This window comes from Entelurus aequoreus, linkage group LG09, assembly GCF_033978785.1.
Source record: "Entelurus aequoreus isolate RoL-2023_Sb linkage group LG09, RoL_Eaeq_v1.1, whole genome shotgun sequence".
NCBI classification, from domain to species: domain Eukaryota; kingdom Metazoa; phylum Chordata; class Actinopteri; order Syngnathiformes; family Syngnathidae; genus Entelurus; species Entelurus aequoreus.
The window spans coordinates 34,240,109-34,260,346 of record NC_084739.1 but is presented as its reverse complement, the minus strand read 5'-3'; the positions used below and the strand labels follow the sequence as shown (position 1 = coordinate 34,260,346).

The following is a 20,238-nucleotide window of genomic DNA, read 5'->3' as shown; positions in this document are numbered from 1 at the left end:
AGTTGCTAACACAGCAATCCGAGCCAGACCGTCTTCAGAGTTAGAAAATGAATGAAACACTATTTGTATTTGTTTAAATTGTAAGTTGAATGAAAATATACAACCGGTATTGGCTATCATGCAGTGGAAACTTGGTATTAAATACCAAATGTTTTTTTAATACCCATTTTGTATTCAATACAGAGCAGTGAATCAATTAAAAAATTATGCACAATGCTATTAGTGCTGATGCGCAGTAGTTTTCTCAGTGTATGTCAATTTGTGTTAAACTTCCGTCCAGGCGCTAAAAACATTGAGGAAAATGTGTAGAAAAGACCAGTGAGGGGAAAAAAATCAGTTGTGAACATTTTTTAACAGTATTTGTAGAGCATGCACAATTTTTAACAATGCCATTAGAAGATAAATCCATTGATAAAAAAGCAAAAAGGAGATAGGCAGAACATGGATTTGCTGGTAATTCGCAAACTTCAGTAAAAAGTTGTTTTTAGATACAGTGGATGCCATTTCATTGGTGACATTTTGTATGTCAGAAGGTGATAGCATCAGCAATAATAAGTCCCAAGAACCAATCATTTGCTGGTTAACTTCCTTCTGCGCTTCACTCAAACTTAATATTGATGCAATTCCCATCCATCTATCAATTTTCTACGCCACTTGTCCTCATAAGGTTCATAGGTGGATTGAAGCCTATCCCAGCTGCCATTGGATGAGAGGCAAAGTACACCCAGGACTGGTCGCCAGCCAATCACAAGCCACATATAAACAAACAACCATTCACATTCTTACCTATGGACAGATTAAGTGGGAGGCGGCCAATTTACTCAAACAATGCCTAAACACACAAAGATGCAAACTCCACACAGAAATGTCCAAATGAGGATTTGAACCACCGACTGTGGCGCCAACATGCAAACCAGTAGGCCACATCGGTTTGATTCCAAGTTGGAAACAATTTCTCCCAACTAGCACAAGGGCATGGGAAGGGACACTCACTATTTTAATGAGAGTGCAGCATGTAAATAAACTGTCTGCTGTGTTCATTGCATCACAAGCGTTGTAAGTCACTGTCTAAATTACTAATGAACTAAATTATAGCAGACCCACACTGGTAAACAAATCTGTGCAAACACATTACTGGATGGACACGCACACACAACACTAAATTGTAATGATGTTGGATAACTAATAGAGCAAAGTCTACAACGACTGTCTGTGTAGACATGTTTGACTTTGAGGGAGTTAAAGGGGATAGAGTTTATTTCAATTTCTTTCCCTTCGTAAAGTGCTAGTCATAAATAGGAAACATCTGTTTAATGTATGTGTTGTGTCTCCAGTGGGTAGTAATTTGGTGCATGTCACACTATGGAAACCATCATCGAGTAGTGCATAAATTGGTGCGCTGCTATCAATGCCTGTGCAGTCATCACTGTGAGCTGTCACATAGTTTACTCTTTACAGCTCGCTCACTCTCCACAGACAGTACTCGGAATTCTCAGCCAGGCATCACAAGGCCAACATCAGCCTGTCTTATCAGGTATTCAATTGCCCTGGAATCTCTATTTCATGAGCACCAGTCTATAAACACTATTTATTTTCACACTGTGGGTTGCGCACTTGAAACAAGTGCAATGTAGGTGTGGTTGGTTGTCGTGAAAAATCATTTTAGGTCAGCTTCTCTCTCTAGTTTCACAATAAACAAATAAACATTCATAAAATTCATATTGTGGAGTACTTAGGGATGCGCAGATCGATCGGCCAACGATCAGCATCGACTTTCATGAAAAAGTACATGATTGCATTGCAGATGAATGCCTTTTAAAGGGGAATTTGTCTATAATTCAAAATCCTTCTGTATGACAAGAACAGATATGTTTTGGTTTTTGTATGCTTTCTAATTCCTAAATAAAAGCTAGCAAGAGTCAGCTAACAATGGAGGTAATGGTATTCGCTCTATTATGCCTATAAAGCGCTGTAAATAACATCCAAAAACCTCCATCAACGTTTGATATACAATACATGCTGTATATGTAATGTAATAACAGGCATATTTATAATAACATGTAGTATTTTGCTTATTTTAAGCATACGGCGACACATTAATTTCACAGACGCATCACAACGTTAGCTATTTCCTTTAACAACAACTAACTCTAATCATGCTATACTTCAAGAGAGCCAACGACTACTACTTTGGGACAAACAATGATCCAAAAGCTTTTTTTTTTTAGCCTGAATATAAGGAGGATGAGCTATAAGTTTTAGTAGCTTAGTGATAAGCAGATCTAGAAAGTAGCACTATTGCTGTTCTAAACAAGAAATACAAAATGCGAACATAATAAAACAATCACTTACTGTAAAATGTCTGCTCTCACGGGGATGCCAATTTATGGGATTCTTATATCTTACCGTTTAGATGAAGAATTAATCATATTACTCACGCAGGTGTAAAAAAAAAAAAAAAGAAGTGGGTGCAAACGAGCATTTTTTCGTGTCTTTCTTACCATCTCCAGGTCTAAGTTGAATGTCAAAGTCGACCAACTACTCATTTTATGGCCGTTTACTACATAGGTGAGAGGCAAGAATTATAATCTGGAATTAACTTTTAACAACTCAGAAGCGATGCAGCAGCTCACTGGCTCAGTATGTCAATAGGGAGTTAAGCATGTTACCCATTTGTGAATTCGACTACGCTAAGAAGTTCCTCGGTGTTAGCGCTTATAATGAAAATAGCTAATACTTGGTTAATATGCAGGTCACAACATGTACATGGAGTATTGCTGTATATTACAAATTAAAAGACATAAAAAAGAAAAACAAATATTGTGATAGGCAAAATTCCAAAACAGTGCAGTTGCCCTTTAATGCTGAATACAAAAGCCGATCCCCCTGGCTGACATGATTTATTCTTAGTCCTTGGCTGACAGGCGGCGAGCAGATAATCATGAGTCTCCATACACATTGTGGAGCTGTTCCCCTAAGATAATAATAATCACCTCGATAATGGCAAATAAACTGCATTTTTTAGGTATCATTATCAAGTATCATTCATTATCGCTGGAGGACGAGGCTTAGCATCGATAGCAAGCCAGGAGAAGGTATGCCAGATACTAAGCTAACCATTAAGTTAGCTTGAAACACCAAGGAAAAAGTGACCAGTAAAGTTTAAGAAGTGTAAATGGAACAGCGTTACAGCACAAAGTAAGCAGATATTAACATGACAATATCAATTGGATTACTAACAGTTAGAGAGAAGATAATATAACAACTGTTGGTGAGTCAATATTGTCACAGTCAGTACACAACATGTAAGGAGGGCAGATCAATCCATATATGTCGATACCAAGGGTAGTATCAGTATATGATTGATATTTTATATTTTCACAAAATCAAATTTTTAGTTTATGTTGATGTTTACAAACTCAAGGATCAATTCTCTGGACACGGGAGGGCTTTGAGGGTAAAAATCAAAGGATTTAAATTAGTAGTAGATTTTTTTAGTCATTATATTATTGTAACAAACAATTGTGTGTAATACAAGACAATAAGGAACTAGTTTAAATATTGTGTTGATACTGTTAAACTGCCAATAGCACTAATAAAACTGAAACATTTACAGTTAAAACATGTGATTAGTATCGATATTGGTATTAACCGATCTCTGTATCATGGGTGATGGGAATCGGCAAAATAACCCTAAATATAGAATAACCCTGATCGGCACATCCCTCGTAGTATATAAGCTTGAATTGGGTCATTAGCAGTGTAGAAGTATCCGTTGGTTTAGTTCCCGCCCAATATCTTTACACACAGTTAAGCCTGTGTATCCTTAGCACGACTAAAAAGTGGGAGGTCGGCCTCAAGAAGAGCATCAGTATAAAAAGGAAGTTGCGTTACAAACATGAAGGGGAAGCCAAACAGATTTAAGACAAAATTACTCAAGTGGTTGCACTCATTTCCATTCCAAACGCGAGTGCTTCATAGATGTTTATAAATTAGTTTTCATCATCCTCCCCATTCACTTACCAGGATACGAAGCAGTGAGGTACCACTGGGTGTGTTTTCAGGAAGGCTGATATTGTAGAGGGATTTGCTGAAGATGGGTCTGTTATCATTTTCATTGATAAGATCAATGAAAACACGAGCAAATCCCACATGATCCGACATGGACTCATTGGCATAGAGCTAGAAAAAAACAACGAAAAAAGAAGGAACTTTTAATAATTCATGGCTTTTGACTTACCAAATCTTAGTTCAAACAAGGAGAACAAAATGAAACCACACAACTGAAAAAATGACAACTGAAATATACTTAATAATAAAGATGCTTGTTGATGCCGTCTTGTTGATAAACAAGTCTTGTTTAAATGGAGGTCAGATGATTTAGTAGGTGCAACTTTTTATTTCTCTCTTTTTTTGTGGAGCCCAACTGTTAACCTGTTATATCTTCATGAGAACCAGTTTCATCTGCAGTGGACATGTGTAGGGCTGCTATCCATAATTGTTTTAATTAAGTAATTTATTGATTATTTGTTCAATTAATCAAGTAATGAAATACAACTTTATAGCATCAATTCATCTTTTAGGGAACATAGTTTAAAAACAATTGTATTTTTTATTCTTTCTTCCTATAAATGCCCGTAACATTGAAAGTGCACTTTTACATTGGGAGCATCACTATATATAATACAAATAAATATGATTAAAAAAACCTGTTTAGGACAAAAAACTTGAACTATGAATTTATTATTGGTCTATTGAAAATGTGACCAAATCTGCTGGCTCAAAAGTATACATACAGCAATGTTAATATTTGGTTACATGTCCCTTGGCAAGCTTCACTGCAATAAGGTGCTTTTGGTAGCCATCCACAAGCTAATGGTTTAATTTTTGTCCTCTTGACAAAATTAGTGCAGTTCAGCTAAATTTGTTGGTTTTCAACATGGACTTGTTTCTTCAGCATTGTCCACATGTTTAAGTCAGGACTTTTGGAAGGCCATTATAAAACCTTGATTCTAGCCTGATTTAGCCATTCCTTTACCACTTTTTATGTGTGTTTGGGGTCATTGACCTGTTGGAACATTCAACTGCGCCCAAGACCCAACCTCCGGGCTGATGATTTTAGGTTGTCCTGAAGAATTTGGAAGTAATCCTCCTTTTTCATTGTCCCATTTACTCTCTGGTGTTCCTGGGATTAAAGGCCTCACCTTTTCTCCTCCAAACATATTGCTGGGTATTGTGGCCAAACAGCAAAATTTTTGTTTCATCTGACCACATAACTTTCCTCCAGAAGGTCTTATCTTTGTCCATGTGATGTCAGATGTCAGAGTTGTAGAAATTATTGGAAACTCAAGACAGCCATGACATTATGTTCTTTACAAGTAAATGTAAACTTTTGACCACAACTGTATATCCACTGCAGAGGACGCTGATTGACAGAAAGATGTGTCAGAAAGATGTACACAGTGTATTATTATATACACAAGTCTTCAAACTCACAGAAAAACTGTAGCTGCGGATGCGCTCATAGTCCAAGGGCATGGCAACCCTCATCCTAATGTCGGCACGCCCTTGTACAGCCGTGGGGGAGATGGTGAAATAGTCGGAATTGTTCCCCGTCAGGAACACCTGGAACATACTGTTAACGCCCTGCCAGAGTAAAGAAAACAGTTAACATCGGTAGTTAGACTTAGAAAATCAAACAAAAGAGGTTTAATTTCTACATACTTGAGATGATAAAAGTGTGCTTTTACAGTCACTGGTTTTGTGATTTATGGTTGGACGGAATATACCTTATTTATGAGGAGGGTCTAACTACTCCATAGAGCAGGGATGTCAAACTAATTTTCATTGAGGGCCACATTGCAGTTATGACTGCTCTCAGATGACCAGTTGTTACAGTGAATATATTGTATATGAATGTAAATGTGTCATTGCCTCATACTTATTATTATTTTTTTAATAGATACGAGTGTTGTCCCGATACCAATATTTTGGTACCGTAACCAAAATTATTTCGATACTCAGTACTTTTCGGTATTTTTCTAAATAAAGGGACCACAAAAAAATTGCATTATTGGTTTTATTTTAACAAAAAATCTTAAGGTACATTAAACATATGTTTCTTATTGCAAGTTTGTCCTTAATTAAAATACTGAACATACTAGACCACTTGTCTTTTATTAGTAAGTAAGCAAACAGGGGCTCCTAATTTAGCTGCTGACATATGCAGTAACATATTGTGTCATTTTCCATTCTATTATTTTGTCAAAATTATTAAGGACAAGTTGTAGAAAATGAATTATTAATCTACTTGTTCATTTACTGTTAATATCTGCTTACTTTCTCGTTTAACATTTTCTGTCTACACTTCTGTTAAAATTGAATAATCACTTATTCTTCTGTTGTTTGATACTTTACATTAGTTCTGGATGTTACCACAAATTTGGGTATCAATCAGATACCAAGTTGTTACAGGATCATACATTGGTCATATTCAAAGTCCTCATGTTTCCAGGGACATATTTCCTGAGTTTATAAACATAATATCAATTAAAAAAAAAATAAAGAAGATGTTGTGATGCCAAAAAATATCGACGTATTCATAGTAGTATTGACTAGATATGCTACTGTACTTGGTATCATTACAGTGGATGTTAGGTGAGAGGTAGTATAGTATCGATTATGATTCATTACTGGTAGTATCGCGGTACTATACTAATCCGGTATACCGTACAACCCTAATAGATACCTTGCTTTGAAATCATAAGTCCAGGTGACAATATACGATATTGCAAAAAAAACAAGTGTGGGATGATATCGGCGTGCATGTAAAATGTCTAACATAACCTCCGATACAAGCAGTTGACTTGTGCAAAGTTGGACATGAGTCAAACCTAATGATAATAATTGTGCCCACTAAGTGTCACCAAAAACAAACTACCACTCAACTTCAACTTAAAGGGGCTGTTAGCAACGTTTACTCAGATGTCTCGAGGGCGCTGACATTCCAATGTATTTTACACAGCATATCCCGCCCTCTTCCGGCTTCTAGGGCGTAGTGACGTAGCTACGTGAGTACGTAACACATGTGGTTAGCTAATAATAGCAATTTATATATATATATATATATATATATATATATATATATATATATATATATATATATATATATATATATATATATATATATATATATATATATATATATATATATATATATATATATGTGTGTAAATTCTATCACAACAACAACATAACTGCTAATTGTTCGTGTGTGGTGAAATTTGTCCTCTGCATTCGACCCATCCCCATGTTCACCCCCTGGGAGGTGAGGGGAGAAGTGAGCAGCAATGTGCGCCGCGCTCGGGAATCATTTGGTGATTTAACCCCCAATTCCAACCCTTGATGCTGAGTGCCAAGCAGGGAGGCAATGGGTCCCATTTTTATAGTCTTTGGTATGACTGGACTGGGGTATGGGACATGCAAAGACCCTAAAATGGTGTGTTATTGTTAGTACTACGGTGCCATCTTTTGAACAAGTTTGCTCACTGCATGTGCTGCTGGGTGAATTTCTACATTAATTTATTCTGCTTAGCCCTTTCAACAAAAAGTATAAGTATTGTTCCATGTTCACCCCCTGGGAGGTGAGGGGAGAAGTGAGCAGCAATGTGCGCCGCGCTCGGGAATCATTTGGTGATTTAACCCCCAATTCCAACCCTTGATGCTGAGTGCCAAGCAGGGAGGCAATGGGTCCCATTTTTATAGTCTTTGGTATGACTGAACTGGGGTATGGGACATGCAAAGACCCTAAAATGGTGTGTTATTGTTAGTACTACGGTGCCATCTTTTGAACAAGTTTGCTCACTGGATGTGCTGCTGGGTGAATTTCTACATTAATTTATTCTGCTTAGCCCTTTCAACAAAAAGTATAAGTATTGTTCCATTTTCCGGACGCCCATAGTGTTTCTACTCGTACTGATTCTTCATTTATCACTCCATGCAACATTTGTAAATTTTACAATATAACTAAAACAATTTTTACTTACTAAACTGTCACATGTTTGATGTCTATAGAGGGTTTTCATGCATATTTTTACGCGCTATCGTAATGTAATCAAGCTAACATGGTTAGCATTAGCTAATATGCTAACAAGTTTATGAGTGTCTGTGTTAGTAATATTACCTTATAATTGCATTCTGTTTGTATTGTTCCAATTTCACAAATTCCTCAGTAAACCCACTAAGATGTCGCCGTGGAGGTATTGAGTCTGTTTAGCTAATTGGAGAGCTAGCTTCCGCAGCTAGTGGGTTCAGTTGTTTTGTTTGATCAACTATTTTAGTGCCATGTTACAGACACTGTTAGGAAACAATTAAGGAATGGAAATAAACATTTACAAAAATATTTTTTGCGCAAATAACTCATTTCACAACATACAGTATACATCTGCGGTTTATAGTTCGGCGGATAATGGTAAAACGACACAAAAGAGCACTTGGCCTTTAAGTAGTGCAATTATCTGCACCTGTAACGCAAAATAGAAGCCTGAAACTTGAGTTAAAACTCTAACCAGGTTTTGGACAAATAAATGACATACATTGAAGTAAAACTTTTAAAAAAACGTTCCTGGATGACATTCTGACAATAAATTGCATTTGAGTACAAATATTAGGGACTTTTCTTTGGCTAATTTTAATGATGCAACGGGGCAGGCATATATGAGGGACAGTCAGAAATGTGAAGGGGGTTGTTCCATCATGCTCATCTTTCTATGCTAATACTGTAGTAACATTGCTGTCTTTTCATTGAATTTCGTCGTTAGCTACAGTATGTGTCCAACTCCAACCTGGAGAAATGGACTCCACTTCGTCAGCTATATACTTCATCCGCATTTTATCAACCATCACATTGTTTATCTGAACTTGATGGCATAATTCTTCAATTAGGACTTCACACACAATAGTTAATATTTACCAAACTGAAAAGTACAGTAGTCTTATTATTAATACAAAAACATTCTTCTTAAACTAGTTTATCATCAGGTCAGCTGCAACATGCCTCAACGTTTCTGTATTTATCATTTACACAGGGAAACGTAAAAAGTATGTTTATGCTACGCCTCTGACTAAGTAGGTGTGTATGTGTGTTGTGAAACCAAGTTACGATGTACGATGCACACACTCAGATTGATATACACAAATTAGTACACACTAGTGTTGTCCCAATACCAATAATGTGGTACTGGTACCAAAATTGTTTCAATACTTTTCTGTATTTTTCTAAATAAAGGGGACCACAAAAAATTGCATTATTGGCTTTATTTTAACAAAAAATCTTACGGTACATTAAACATATGTTTTTTATTGCAAATTTGTCCTTAAAGAAAATAGTGAACATACGAGACAACTTGTCTTTTATTAGAAAGTAAGAAAACAAAGGCTCCTAATTTAACTGCTGACGTATGCAGTAATATTTTGTGTCATTTATCATTCTATTATTTTGTCAACATTATGAGGGACAAACTGTAAAAATGGATTATTAATCTACTTGTTCATTTACTGTTAATATCTGCTTACTTTCTATTCTAACATGTTCTATCTACACTTCTGTTAAAATGTAATTATAATTTATCTGTTGTTTGGATACTTTACATTAGTTTTGGATAATACCCCAAATTTGGGTATCGATCCGATACCAAGTCGTTACAGGATCATACATTGGTCATATTCAAAGTCCTCATGTGTCCAGGGACGTATTTCCCGAGTTCATAAACATAGTACAAATTTTAAAAAAAAACAAAAGAAGAAGATGTGATGCCAAAAAATATCGACATAATCATAGTACTATCGACTAGATACGCTACTGTACTTGGTATCATTACAGTGGATGTTCGGTGTAGATCCACCAATGGCGTTTGTTTACATTTTGACGCTGGTGAGCTATGGTGTGTAGTGAAGCATATTTAGCTATTCCTCGTCCTGCAGGGATGATACTTGTAAGAAACGTACCTTGTTTGTCGCCATGGAGACAAGGATTAATGATTTAGAAGTAGCTAAAACACTGCCGACTTTTCAGAGGCGGTATAGTACCGAATATGATTTATTAGTATTGCAGTACTATACTAATATCCGTATTCCGTACAACCTTAGTACATACATTCGTTTGCAAATAATTTTGCTACATTATTACTTCCATAGGAATTAGCTCTGCGCTATGTGGGAGGACGACAATTGTGTCGTTTGAGCAGTAACGAGTTGTTACACTGTTACACTTTTTTGTTCTTGCTTTGTCTACACAAGAAACAAACATAAGTTGTGATTAGACAGTTGGCCACTCATATATAAATTTACTGGCAAAAATAATGCTGACTGGCCAAAACAACCGTAAAAGTTAAGGGCATTGGATAAAAGTTGCTAGGCCGGGCATCATTTGCGGGGAGTGGTTGAATTTGCGTGAATTGGTACAATCGTGACATTCAAATACTGTATTGGTAATAAGTAATAATGGCAATGTTGTGCTGCAGTCTCATTTAGACTGCCTCTGTCTGGACAGTTTCTTTGGATAGTCTCCAAAGGGATTTTACATTTTTTCTACATCTAGACACATATATCAAAGTAGAAGATTAAGTTTGTTTTCAAACATTTTAGACCAGTTTTATGAGCAGAGGGACACGTCGTGATGACTGATGACAACCATGACTATCTACCTAAAAACAGACACATCCATCTGGGATTTGCTTTTTGGCTCACTAAATGGTGCCAATCTATGTGGGATAGTGTTTGATTGAGAAAACAATGCAGTATTGAGGTGGTTTCGGTGTTAGAATTGTTTCAAAAATGATTACCTATGGTGTGGAAAAACTCTATAACCGCTATAAAGTAACCTCTATAAAAAGAGCACCTACCCCATGTCTAAAATAATCCCACTAGTACAAAAGCATGAATATAAATACAGGCAGGGTCAAGATGACATCACACCTCCTTGAAGTCTGTAGATGCCTTGAGCCAAGGAACTGTCTCAGGAGCCCTTCTGGCCTCTTAAAAGCTGCAGGCTGGCCGATCAGATCGCCACTGTGGCAGACAGCAGGAGACAACTGCACAGGTCGATTGGTATTATGCTGGCAGCTAAAATAGCCCCCTTGTTTTTGTTTTTATCTCGGTGAGGACCATTGCGGTTGATGGCTCCTACTTAAAAGACCATCCAATATGCAGGGATGTCACTTCCAACTGCCCATAAATATAATTGCACGTCCATTTGCTCCTGCCTCTAGAAGCCCGTGATAAAAGTATGCTGTCATAAGTGACATCCACAAAGTTAGTTGACAGGTTCCAGCGGAAAAAAAAAAAGTTTTATGTACGCCAGCCAAGCATAAGAAGGGAGGAGTAACTAACAGCCATGCAAGAAGGGTAACTACCAGTTGTGTCACAGGCTCCAAAATAAAACATGTGCCTATAATTCATTGTTCTACAGGAATGCCAGAATCCTTCGGGAGCAGCAGCGTGTGAATGAGTCCACATCATTACTGACAAGTGGGTTTAACGCATCAAAACCACAAAACAACTAGAAGTTTTGCATGTAAAACTATTGAATCTACTCCTCGCCAAAAGCTCTTAACTTCACATTGCTGTAAAATAAGATATTTTCTCAGGTAATTCAGATTGTATGCTGATGCACCTTGCTGCAAATGTCATGATATTTCATGGGTGTTTTAGTTTTATTATATTCTTCCTGTGTTTGGTGTTTGTTTTCTGTGTCAGCGCTTATTCCTCCCTTGTTTCCGACTTCTTGTTGGAGTGCTAATTATACACACCTGCCCAGGCTTGTTGATTAGACTCAACCACTGGGAAGGCCATTTAGTTAGGGTTATAGCAAGCATCTGCCTGCATGCAGATTCCGGTTCATTGTCTCCTGTATGTCATTGTGTATGTTTTACATTTCCGAGTTCCCGCACAACTTGTGTGTTCTCACCACCTCCCTGATACCTGATTAAAATAACATCTACCTGCACGTCTCGCGCCTTCTCTGTATTCTTGGATCACGCCAACAGCAACCATGCAACACAGTGACAGACAATCCTTTTCACATACAGTGGCCAGGAGCGTTTATTAACTAATTTGCAAATTAAGAGGGGACCAGGTATCTATCTAAGGCTTTTATATGCACATATATTTCATATTATTTATTTTTGATTGATGTAGGTACTGTTGTGTCGGTTTGCAACAGTTAGCAACATAGCTCAGCTGAGCTCAGTAGTTAACTCTTTAACGTACTTTCATGAACTGACAACTACAATTGCCACTTGTTTCCTTTTCCAAAGTGCAAATAAGGATTTTATTTTGGGACATTTTTTTTAAAGTGAAACCGGAGCGGAGGTGTTATTTTTTTCTTTTTTTTAAAGAGAAACACAGTAAATCAATTACAACATTTCTTTCCACACAAAAGTGAAGCATGAAATTAGCTCCATGTAAACGTGCAAAACCAATTAAAAAGGTTTTCCAAAAAAGGGCAACACACTTGAAAAAGCCATATCCTCCTGAAAAACAGCATCCTCTGCAGTGGACATTTGTCTTTAATCTGTTTCTTTTGTCAGCGTTATGCAAAACACAAACATGCACTAAAGAAGTATCAGAAGGATATTTTGCCATAATTCCAAAGTCCTTATACCAGGGGTGTCCAAACAGAAAAATAGACTTTGATACTATTTACCTTTTTGTTTTTTAAATGAGCAAAAATCAGTAGTTCAAGACATGCTAAACTGTACAGTAAACAAAAAAAACTTTAACCCAGATGTGTGCTATATGTATTAGTGTGATAGCTTCTAATCTCAGAACATTCAACATTTTTACTCCTAAAATCTTGTACCCTTTTTTGTTTGGCCCTAATCCTCATTTGAAATGTTTTGATGCAAGCCATAATTAACGTAAATTGTGGACTATAAGCCGCCACTTTTTTCCTACGCATTGAACCATTATAACACGCTAATTTAGGGATTTTTTCTTTGCTGACGGCCTTAATGCAAATAGCTTTTATAAAACATGTAAATGTTGTCTATCTATCTGTGTTGGCCCTGCGATGAGGTGGTGATTTGTCCGGGGTGTACCCTGCCTTTCGCAGAGTGCCGCTAGGATAGGCTCCAGCCCCCCTGAAATCCCTAATAGGGAGAAGCGGTAGTAAATGGATGGATGGATATGCAAAGACACTGAAATTGTGTGTTATTCTTAGTACTACGGTGCCATCTTTTGGACATGTTTGCTCACTGATGGTGCTGTTGGGTGAATTTCTACAGTTTTGTATTCTGCTTAGCTCTTTCAACGAGAAGTGCAAGTGCTGTCCTGTCTTCATTTATCACTCCATGCAACATTTGTAAATTTTACAATATACCTAAAACAATTATTACTTACTAAACTGTCCCTTGTGTGATGTATATACCAGTGTTTTCGTGCATATTTTTACCTATTATAGTAATGTAATCAAGCTAGCATCGTTAGCATTAGCTAATATGCTAACAAGTTTACGAGTGTCTGTGTTAGTAATATTACCTTAATATGGGATTCTGTTTGTATTGTTCTAGTTTCACAAATTCCTAAAACTCACTAAGATGTCGCCGTGGAGTTACTCAGTCTGTTTAGCTGATTGGAGAGCTAGCTTACGCAGCTAGTGGGTTCAGCTGTTTTGTTTGATCAACTGTCATAATTCAGACACTGTTTGGAAACAATTAAGGAATGGAAATAAATATTTACAAAATATTTTTGTGTAAATAACTAAATTCACCACATATATATCGTGGTTTATAATCCGGTGCGGCTCATGTATGGAAACATATATTTTCTCGTGGGTTTTGGCGTACATCTATAGTCCGGAAAATATGGTAATCACATTTTTGAAATACATTAATTTAAAAACATTTAACACTTAGAAAGAACATTAATCTGTGTATATTTTCTCCTAATGTTGGTGGATTGTTTTTTTTGTACAAAATTGTAATTGCTTTTGTATACCGTGTTTCCTCGCCGCTTCACGGTTCACTAGCTACGGCCTGAGTGCATCACAGGATCTAAATTGCCATTGAGTATGTTAAGATTTGAGAAGTCATTTAAATTAAAGATTTTAGAATGTATGAAGTGTTTTAAGTGCATAGAAAGTGTTTAGAAGTGTGTGTGAACGATGTGTGGAGGGCTTATAAAGGCTTTAAAAGGATATAATATTCATACAAAGTGGTACCTCAACTAAAGAGTGCCCCAACTTAAATGTTTTGAGATAAGAGCTGTCTCCCGGCGAAATAGTATGCTTTAAGTTGCAAGCAAAAACTTGAGTTATAAGCATTAGTTGGCATTGCAAATGTCACAGTGAACCCTATAAGAGCCACATCTGATCTTACTCGCTAGCATTAGCTTACAGCTTTAGACATAACTTTGTTTTCCAACCATGGGAAGAAAAAGTGTGAGCGGGAAGGAAAAACTGCCGATGGTGTGTTTGATGGCGAATTAGCTGGAAGAGATACCATAGAAGTCCACTCTCTAAGTTAAATACTGTACATTATTATTACATTACTTCATAAAACTACTACAGTTGTTGAAAGTACGTTATATTGTATTGTTTTTCCACACAATGTTTTTTATCTGAAAGATTATTTTTCTTTTTTAAATGACATCATGTTATATGTTAAAAGGGTGTTGTTTTGGGGTGGCAAGCACCTATTAAATTAAGTTCCATTAATTCCATTTGGAGATTTGAGATACAGGTGTTACAGCTCAAACGCATGACGCTGGGCATTCTTCAGTGCGCTCCTCTGAGTGCGCCTCTGGACACGCCCACGGGCGTTCCTCTCCAGCCGCGGCTGCTGCTCTCACTCACCAATCTACACACCAGACACTGATGAGGAAGCAGTGTCAGAAACCCGATGTTGTGATGAAGTATGAAGTATCCAAAGCTGACGAAAAAGTCAAATACAGGTCGCGTTGCCGTTTTGACCGAAGTAACAAAAGATCACATTCCAATCGGATTCGGACTACCTCTTATGTGGTCCTAATTTGATGTGAGATGTCAGATTTGAAGCACTTTGGAACATTTACACTAACAAAAAAAAATCAGATCTGTGTCACTTTAAAAAATCCGATTTGGTGTACAGTGTAAACGGCCATTGTGTCAGATGTATTCCTTTGAAATGTAATTAGCCTCATGGTAACCTCCGGGTCACAGTCATAAACACTTGGCTGGCAGGAAGTTTGAGCCAATGCTATCTATCAGAGCATCCAAAGATTAAGGAATGCTGAAGATCACATTACAATGTGAAGAAGTTCAACAAGATAGAGCCTATGGTATGAAGATTAGGACAGTCTGATGTTGGAGTTCAAAGAGGAGCCCTGCTGCCCTAAGCGTGATTCGGACTTCATGATGGATGCAGAGGAAGAGAGAGACCAGATCCTTTCCTGCTGACCAACTGCTTGGTTCGTTTTCCATCCCGGGATGATCTATATTCTTCTTTTTCAATCAATCACACCAGCTCAGTGGCCTTGTGGTTAGAGACTGGGAGGTTGTGAGTTCAAACCCCGGCCGAGTCATACCAAAGCCTACAAAAAATGGGACCATTGCCTCCCTGCTTGGCACTCAGCATCAAGGGTTGGAATTGGGGGTTAAATCACCAAATGATTCCCGAGCGCGTAGCACACTGCTGCTCACTGCTCCTCTCACCTCCCAGGGGGTTAACATGGGGATGGGTCAAATGCAGAGGACAGAATTCACCACACCCACGCAATCAATGGAACTTTAACTTTAACATTGTAAAATAAATAAAACGGTGAATCTAAAAAATTGCTGATTTGGTGAGCTTTATTAGAGATCAAACAAATACAGGCAAGAGAAAAAGGTCTCCTCCTTTCAACGTAGAACGTACCGCCCACCCCTGATAATCAATGCAACCATCTACTAAGTCATTCCATGCAGCAGCGCTTCACTAAAATTAATTTTTTATGCTTCTTTCATCAAACTTTTTGATACTTGTTACTGGCTATACTCACAGCCTCCTTTTACTTCAGCCATTTTTCCCTCTGCCCTCCTCGCCACCTTTTTCCCTCTCCACTAGACTTGCAGTTATCTGTCAAATTCCACCTCAATGGCTTCTGCGCCTAAAACAGACTTGACTCAGTGTGTGCTTATCTGCACCCTCTGTGATTGATTTTCCTCGTTAGGCATAATTTGATGCTCTGTCCCATCTCTTTCAGAGCAAATTGAATTGTAGCGGAGTCCAATGTGCAGGTTGTCGGCTGTGTGCGCGAGCATGTGCACAGCGCGGCAGATTGAAATAAATGTTGCTGGGACTGATTGCGAGATAGATAGGACTAATGGTAAGTGGCAGGAACACTAAATGTGTGTGTAAAATTGTCTTTAGCTTTTACTGATAACTACTGATGGACGACAGTCAACATTAGAGTGAGTAGTGGGGACCACAGTACACCCACCTCATCCTTGTCTTCAGCCTGGATGAAAAGGGGCAGTGCGAAGCCCACCTGGGCGAGTTCAGTGATTCGGACGTGGTACTCAGAACTGTTGAACTTTGGGGCATTGTCATTCTTATCAATGAGCAGGATGGTAAAGGTGGTCCTCACTGAGGCATCTGATGGACTGCGATCTTCTTTCAGCTCCGTGGCCTTGAGGAGAAGCACAAAGGAAACAGTCATTGTGTAGAAATTGATGACAAGAGACACAATTCATCACACTAAATGTGATTTCTGATGGAGGCTGTCAGCTCACAATCTGGATGGGCATTTACAGCTTTTCATTTATCGAATCAAAGAGAGGACACTGACTCATGGGGCTCAAAGTGAGGTCAAAAGAGGACCCCTGCATCTACACATACACACACACGCACACACACACACACACGGACACACTATGACATTTAAGAGAAAATAGTCCGATTGAAAGGACATAATTACACAATTTCTCTCTGCCTGAGGATAGAAGGTATGAGCCCTCTGAAAGAGGAGAAAAAGGGGTCTGAAAGATAGAATGGTTGATAGAAAAGTGTCACATTTAGGCATTGGCCCATAATGAATTTTGCTGGATGACAAATTGTCCCACAAATGATTGCCCATAAACGATATTATTGTCAGTGTTATTTTAGACCAAATCAAGCACTAATGTGATCATAATAAATAATACTAATAATGCAAGTAAAGATTTATTTTTTTACCATTGTTATTTGTTGGTCAATAACTTTTAGTCACGCTAAATAAGTAAACAAACATACAAATACAATGTCTATCATTGTTAGCAAAAATTGTCAATAAATATCATACATCTTGAAGGACAGTTTTTTTCCCTCGTTAAAAAAAATGGTCAGTTGGTTCTTTTTTGTTACCATTACTGTGCAACAAATTTGGCATACTTGCTAGTTTGTCCGTGTTGATGGGTTCATCTTGCTCATTCGGTTTGAAGGCGAAATATTCCTGCACAGGGGCATTTGGCTTTGCAATAATCTTTTTTCCTCTCCTAATTTTTGTTACTTCGCAGAGCCTCTCACTAGTGAGTCGTGCCTAGCGAGGCTATGTCCATGTATTCTATGTGTAAGCTAGCGGTTAGCCGGTAGGTTGTGGATTTGAAGATGGTGCCGCTGTAGTGGCTGCTGTTGGCAGGAGATCTTTGCTCTTGTGTTATCTTTTTGTGTTCCTGATGTTTCCCTCTTGTTTTCATGTGGGTTTTTTTTTTTTGCCTTTTGGTTGGGGACCTTTTGGGACTGTGTGACAAGGGGTGACACTTTCGTGACTTCTGCAGTGCTTTTTGTGAACTTCTGGATCTGCCTCCCAGGAACTTTTTGGCCATGGAGACCAGCTGGTGGATCTCTGCCACACCAGAGTTCGTTTGGAGAGACTGGAGGAGATGCGGATGAAGAGTCAGGGCTGTGGAGCTAGCGCTAAGTGCCGGGACGGACAAGCTTCACAGTGTCTTGGCTGAATGAGCAGGTATCGGACACCTCGGTCTCCTTGGACGTCTCCTCACTCATCCATGCGGACTGGACACTGGCCGAGAGTTGGTGGGCAACTCTCTTAGTTGCTTTGTTGGGTCTACTCCTGTCTCTGGCCATGCTCTCCCCGCCTTAGCAGACAATGGCGTGGAACACTGCAGAGGCCACCAAAGTGTATATGTTTTTGTTTTTTTTGTTTTTGTTGTTTTACTTTTGTGGCTATGTATAGAAGTGGCTGGTTGCATCAGCTCTGCTCTTTTAATGTCTTTAATGTCCTTTGTGTTCTTTGATGTTTCCCTCTTACACACATTTTATGTTTGCTATGGCTATGGGTTTTTTTTCCCTTGGCCTCAGTCTGGACCCCATCTCGAGGGGCCCAGGCTTAGACAGATTTTTTTTTTTTTAACCCCCTTGTCCCCAGTGTTTACCTGTTCCTCACCTTTTTTGTAAGGGGCGCCGGAAGTTGGCAAACCCGTCAGCGATCCTGTTCTGTCTCCCTGTAATGTTTGTCTGCTCTTGAATGGGATTGTGATGAAAATCTTAATTTCCCCTCGGGGATTATTAAAGTATTTCTGATTCTGATTCTAATGACTGACACGAGGCTTTACTTTGTTCATTTAGTTCTGCCTTTGAATAAACATGCTTAGGTGCTTAGAGTGAAGCAGAGAGTGAACCCTCTTCCACCCTGTTTCAAAGCGAGAGACATAGAATTTTTTTTTGATGAGGGCAAAGTTTTTTGATTTCATTTTCATTTATCGTTCAAATAATTGATTGATTGGCTATTGACAGAGGCCTAATCGCATACTGCTGATGTACAGATAATTAAGGTAGTATAATCCTGATCATCCTAATGTAACTCTGCCTTCCTAAGTTTAGCATTATCTACCCCTACTGAAGTTGAAGAATTAGTTGGATTACTCTGCCATACCACAATCAATAGTAACACCAAGAACAGAAATAGACAGAGAAATAGTGGGAGAGAAAAATCCATACCTTATAAATACATTTTTGGGTGACTTTTTTCCCGAGGACTTTCTCTTCTTCTGTTTTTCTCCTTTATAATTATTGATTTCAATTAAAAAGATGAACATAGACTAGGATACGTTTGCAAGCATTACTTTTTGTATTATACCAGCAAGAACGAGAGAGTAGCCCATCGCCTGCCACCCAAACACTATCATATAGTAAGAGCCATTATTGCAAAGCCCAAATAGAAAAATAGAATTTAAAACCTCTTTGAACTTTACACTTGAACATTGCAAAACACTTTGATTGTGTATCTTTCCACTTGCACTGCCTCTTTGACAGCCATTTCACGCATCCTCTTGAACTCTGTGAAAACCACTCTGTGCACAATAATGGCTGAAAATAAATCATGACAAAAAAAAACCTAAAGGTTGGAAGTTGAGGAGATAGTGGGAGTGCGAGAGTCGGACTGTCATGCTAAAAAGCCAAACCAGGCTTAGGGACAAGGGGGGATCGAGAGACAGCATCTACTTCAAAAAGGAGGACAAAGACGGGAGGGAGTGAGCAACAGGAGAGTACTTCACATGGGCGAGGACACTGGAATCCTATTCCTTTATCTTGTGCTACTCAGTCCCACAAACCCTCCCTGGACATACTGCAGGCTGTATACTGGTTGCAAAATTGCAAAAGGGACACTATCGAAGGATCAAACCACAAATGCCCAAGCACATTATGGATGACAATTGTGCAGAAGCTCATTATCTATCAGTCTACACCCGCTAGTGTAGACCTTGAAAAAGAGTTCAGTGAGTCGTTTTCATTTGTAATCAAAGCATCGTCACCCAACATTCTTGAGCATGTCATGGCTGTCTGAAGACCATGTATTTCAGTATTCCTCCATCTATGCAGCTTCACTTTATGATGATTTTGACTTTTTAACATAATTAGATCTTCAGTGTTCTCCTGCATGTCCTGTAAAAAGTATGCAATGAAACATATTTTATAATGCCATTTTTATAACTGGTATATCTCCATTTGTTGCCAGAACTGTCCTTCAAAACACTTTAGCTTTAGGCCACACCTCCCTAATTCAATTTCTATTGTGCGTTGATCGCCTCATTTAGTTTTAGGATATGCAATCTTGGATTAAAGTCAAAGTTAAAGTACTACTGATAGTCACACACACACTAGGTGTGGTGAAATTATCCTCTGCATTTGACCCATCCCTTTGTTCCACCCCCTGGGAGGTGAGGGGAGCAGTGAGCGGCAGCAATGGCCGCGCTCTGGAATCATTTTGGTGATTTAACCCCCA

At 38.3% G+C, this 20,238-nt stretch overlaps 1 protein-coding gene across 1 annotated transcript in view; it reads right to left on the bottom strand.

The window, feature by feature from the left end:
• LOC133656976 (cadherin-23-like) overlaps positions 1-20,238 on the bottom strand; it is a 379,926-nt gene that overhangs the window by 114,840 nt on the left and 244,848 nt on the right. Inside the window, exons 11-13 of the mRNA XM_062057866.1 lie at positions 16,450-16,644; positions 5,497-5,646; positions 4,024-4,182 (exon numbers count right to left, since the gene is read on the bottom strand). Coding sequence (XP_061913850.1) covers positions 4,024-4,182; positions 5,497-5,646; positions 16,450-16,644 — 504 coding nt within the window. The remainder of the gene's footprint in view (positions 1-4,023; positions 4,183-5,496; positions 5,647-16,449; positions 16,645-20,238) is intronic.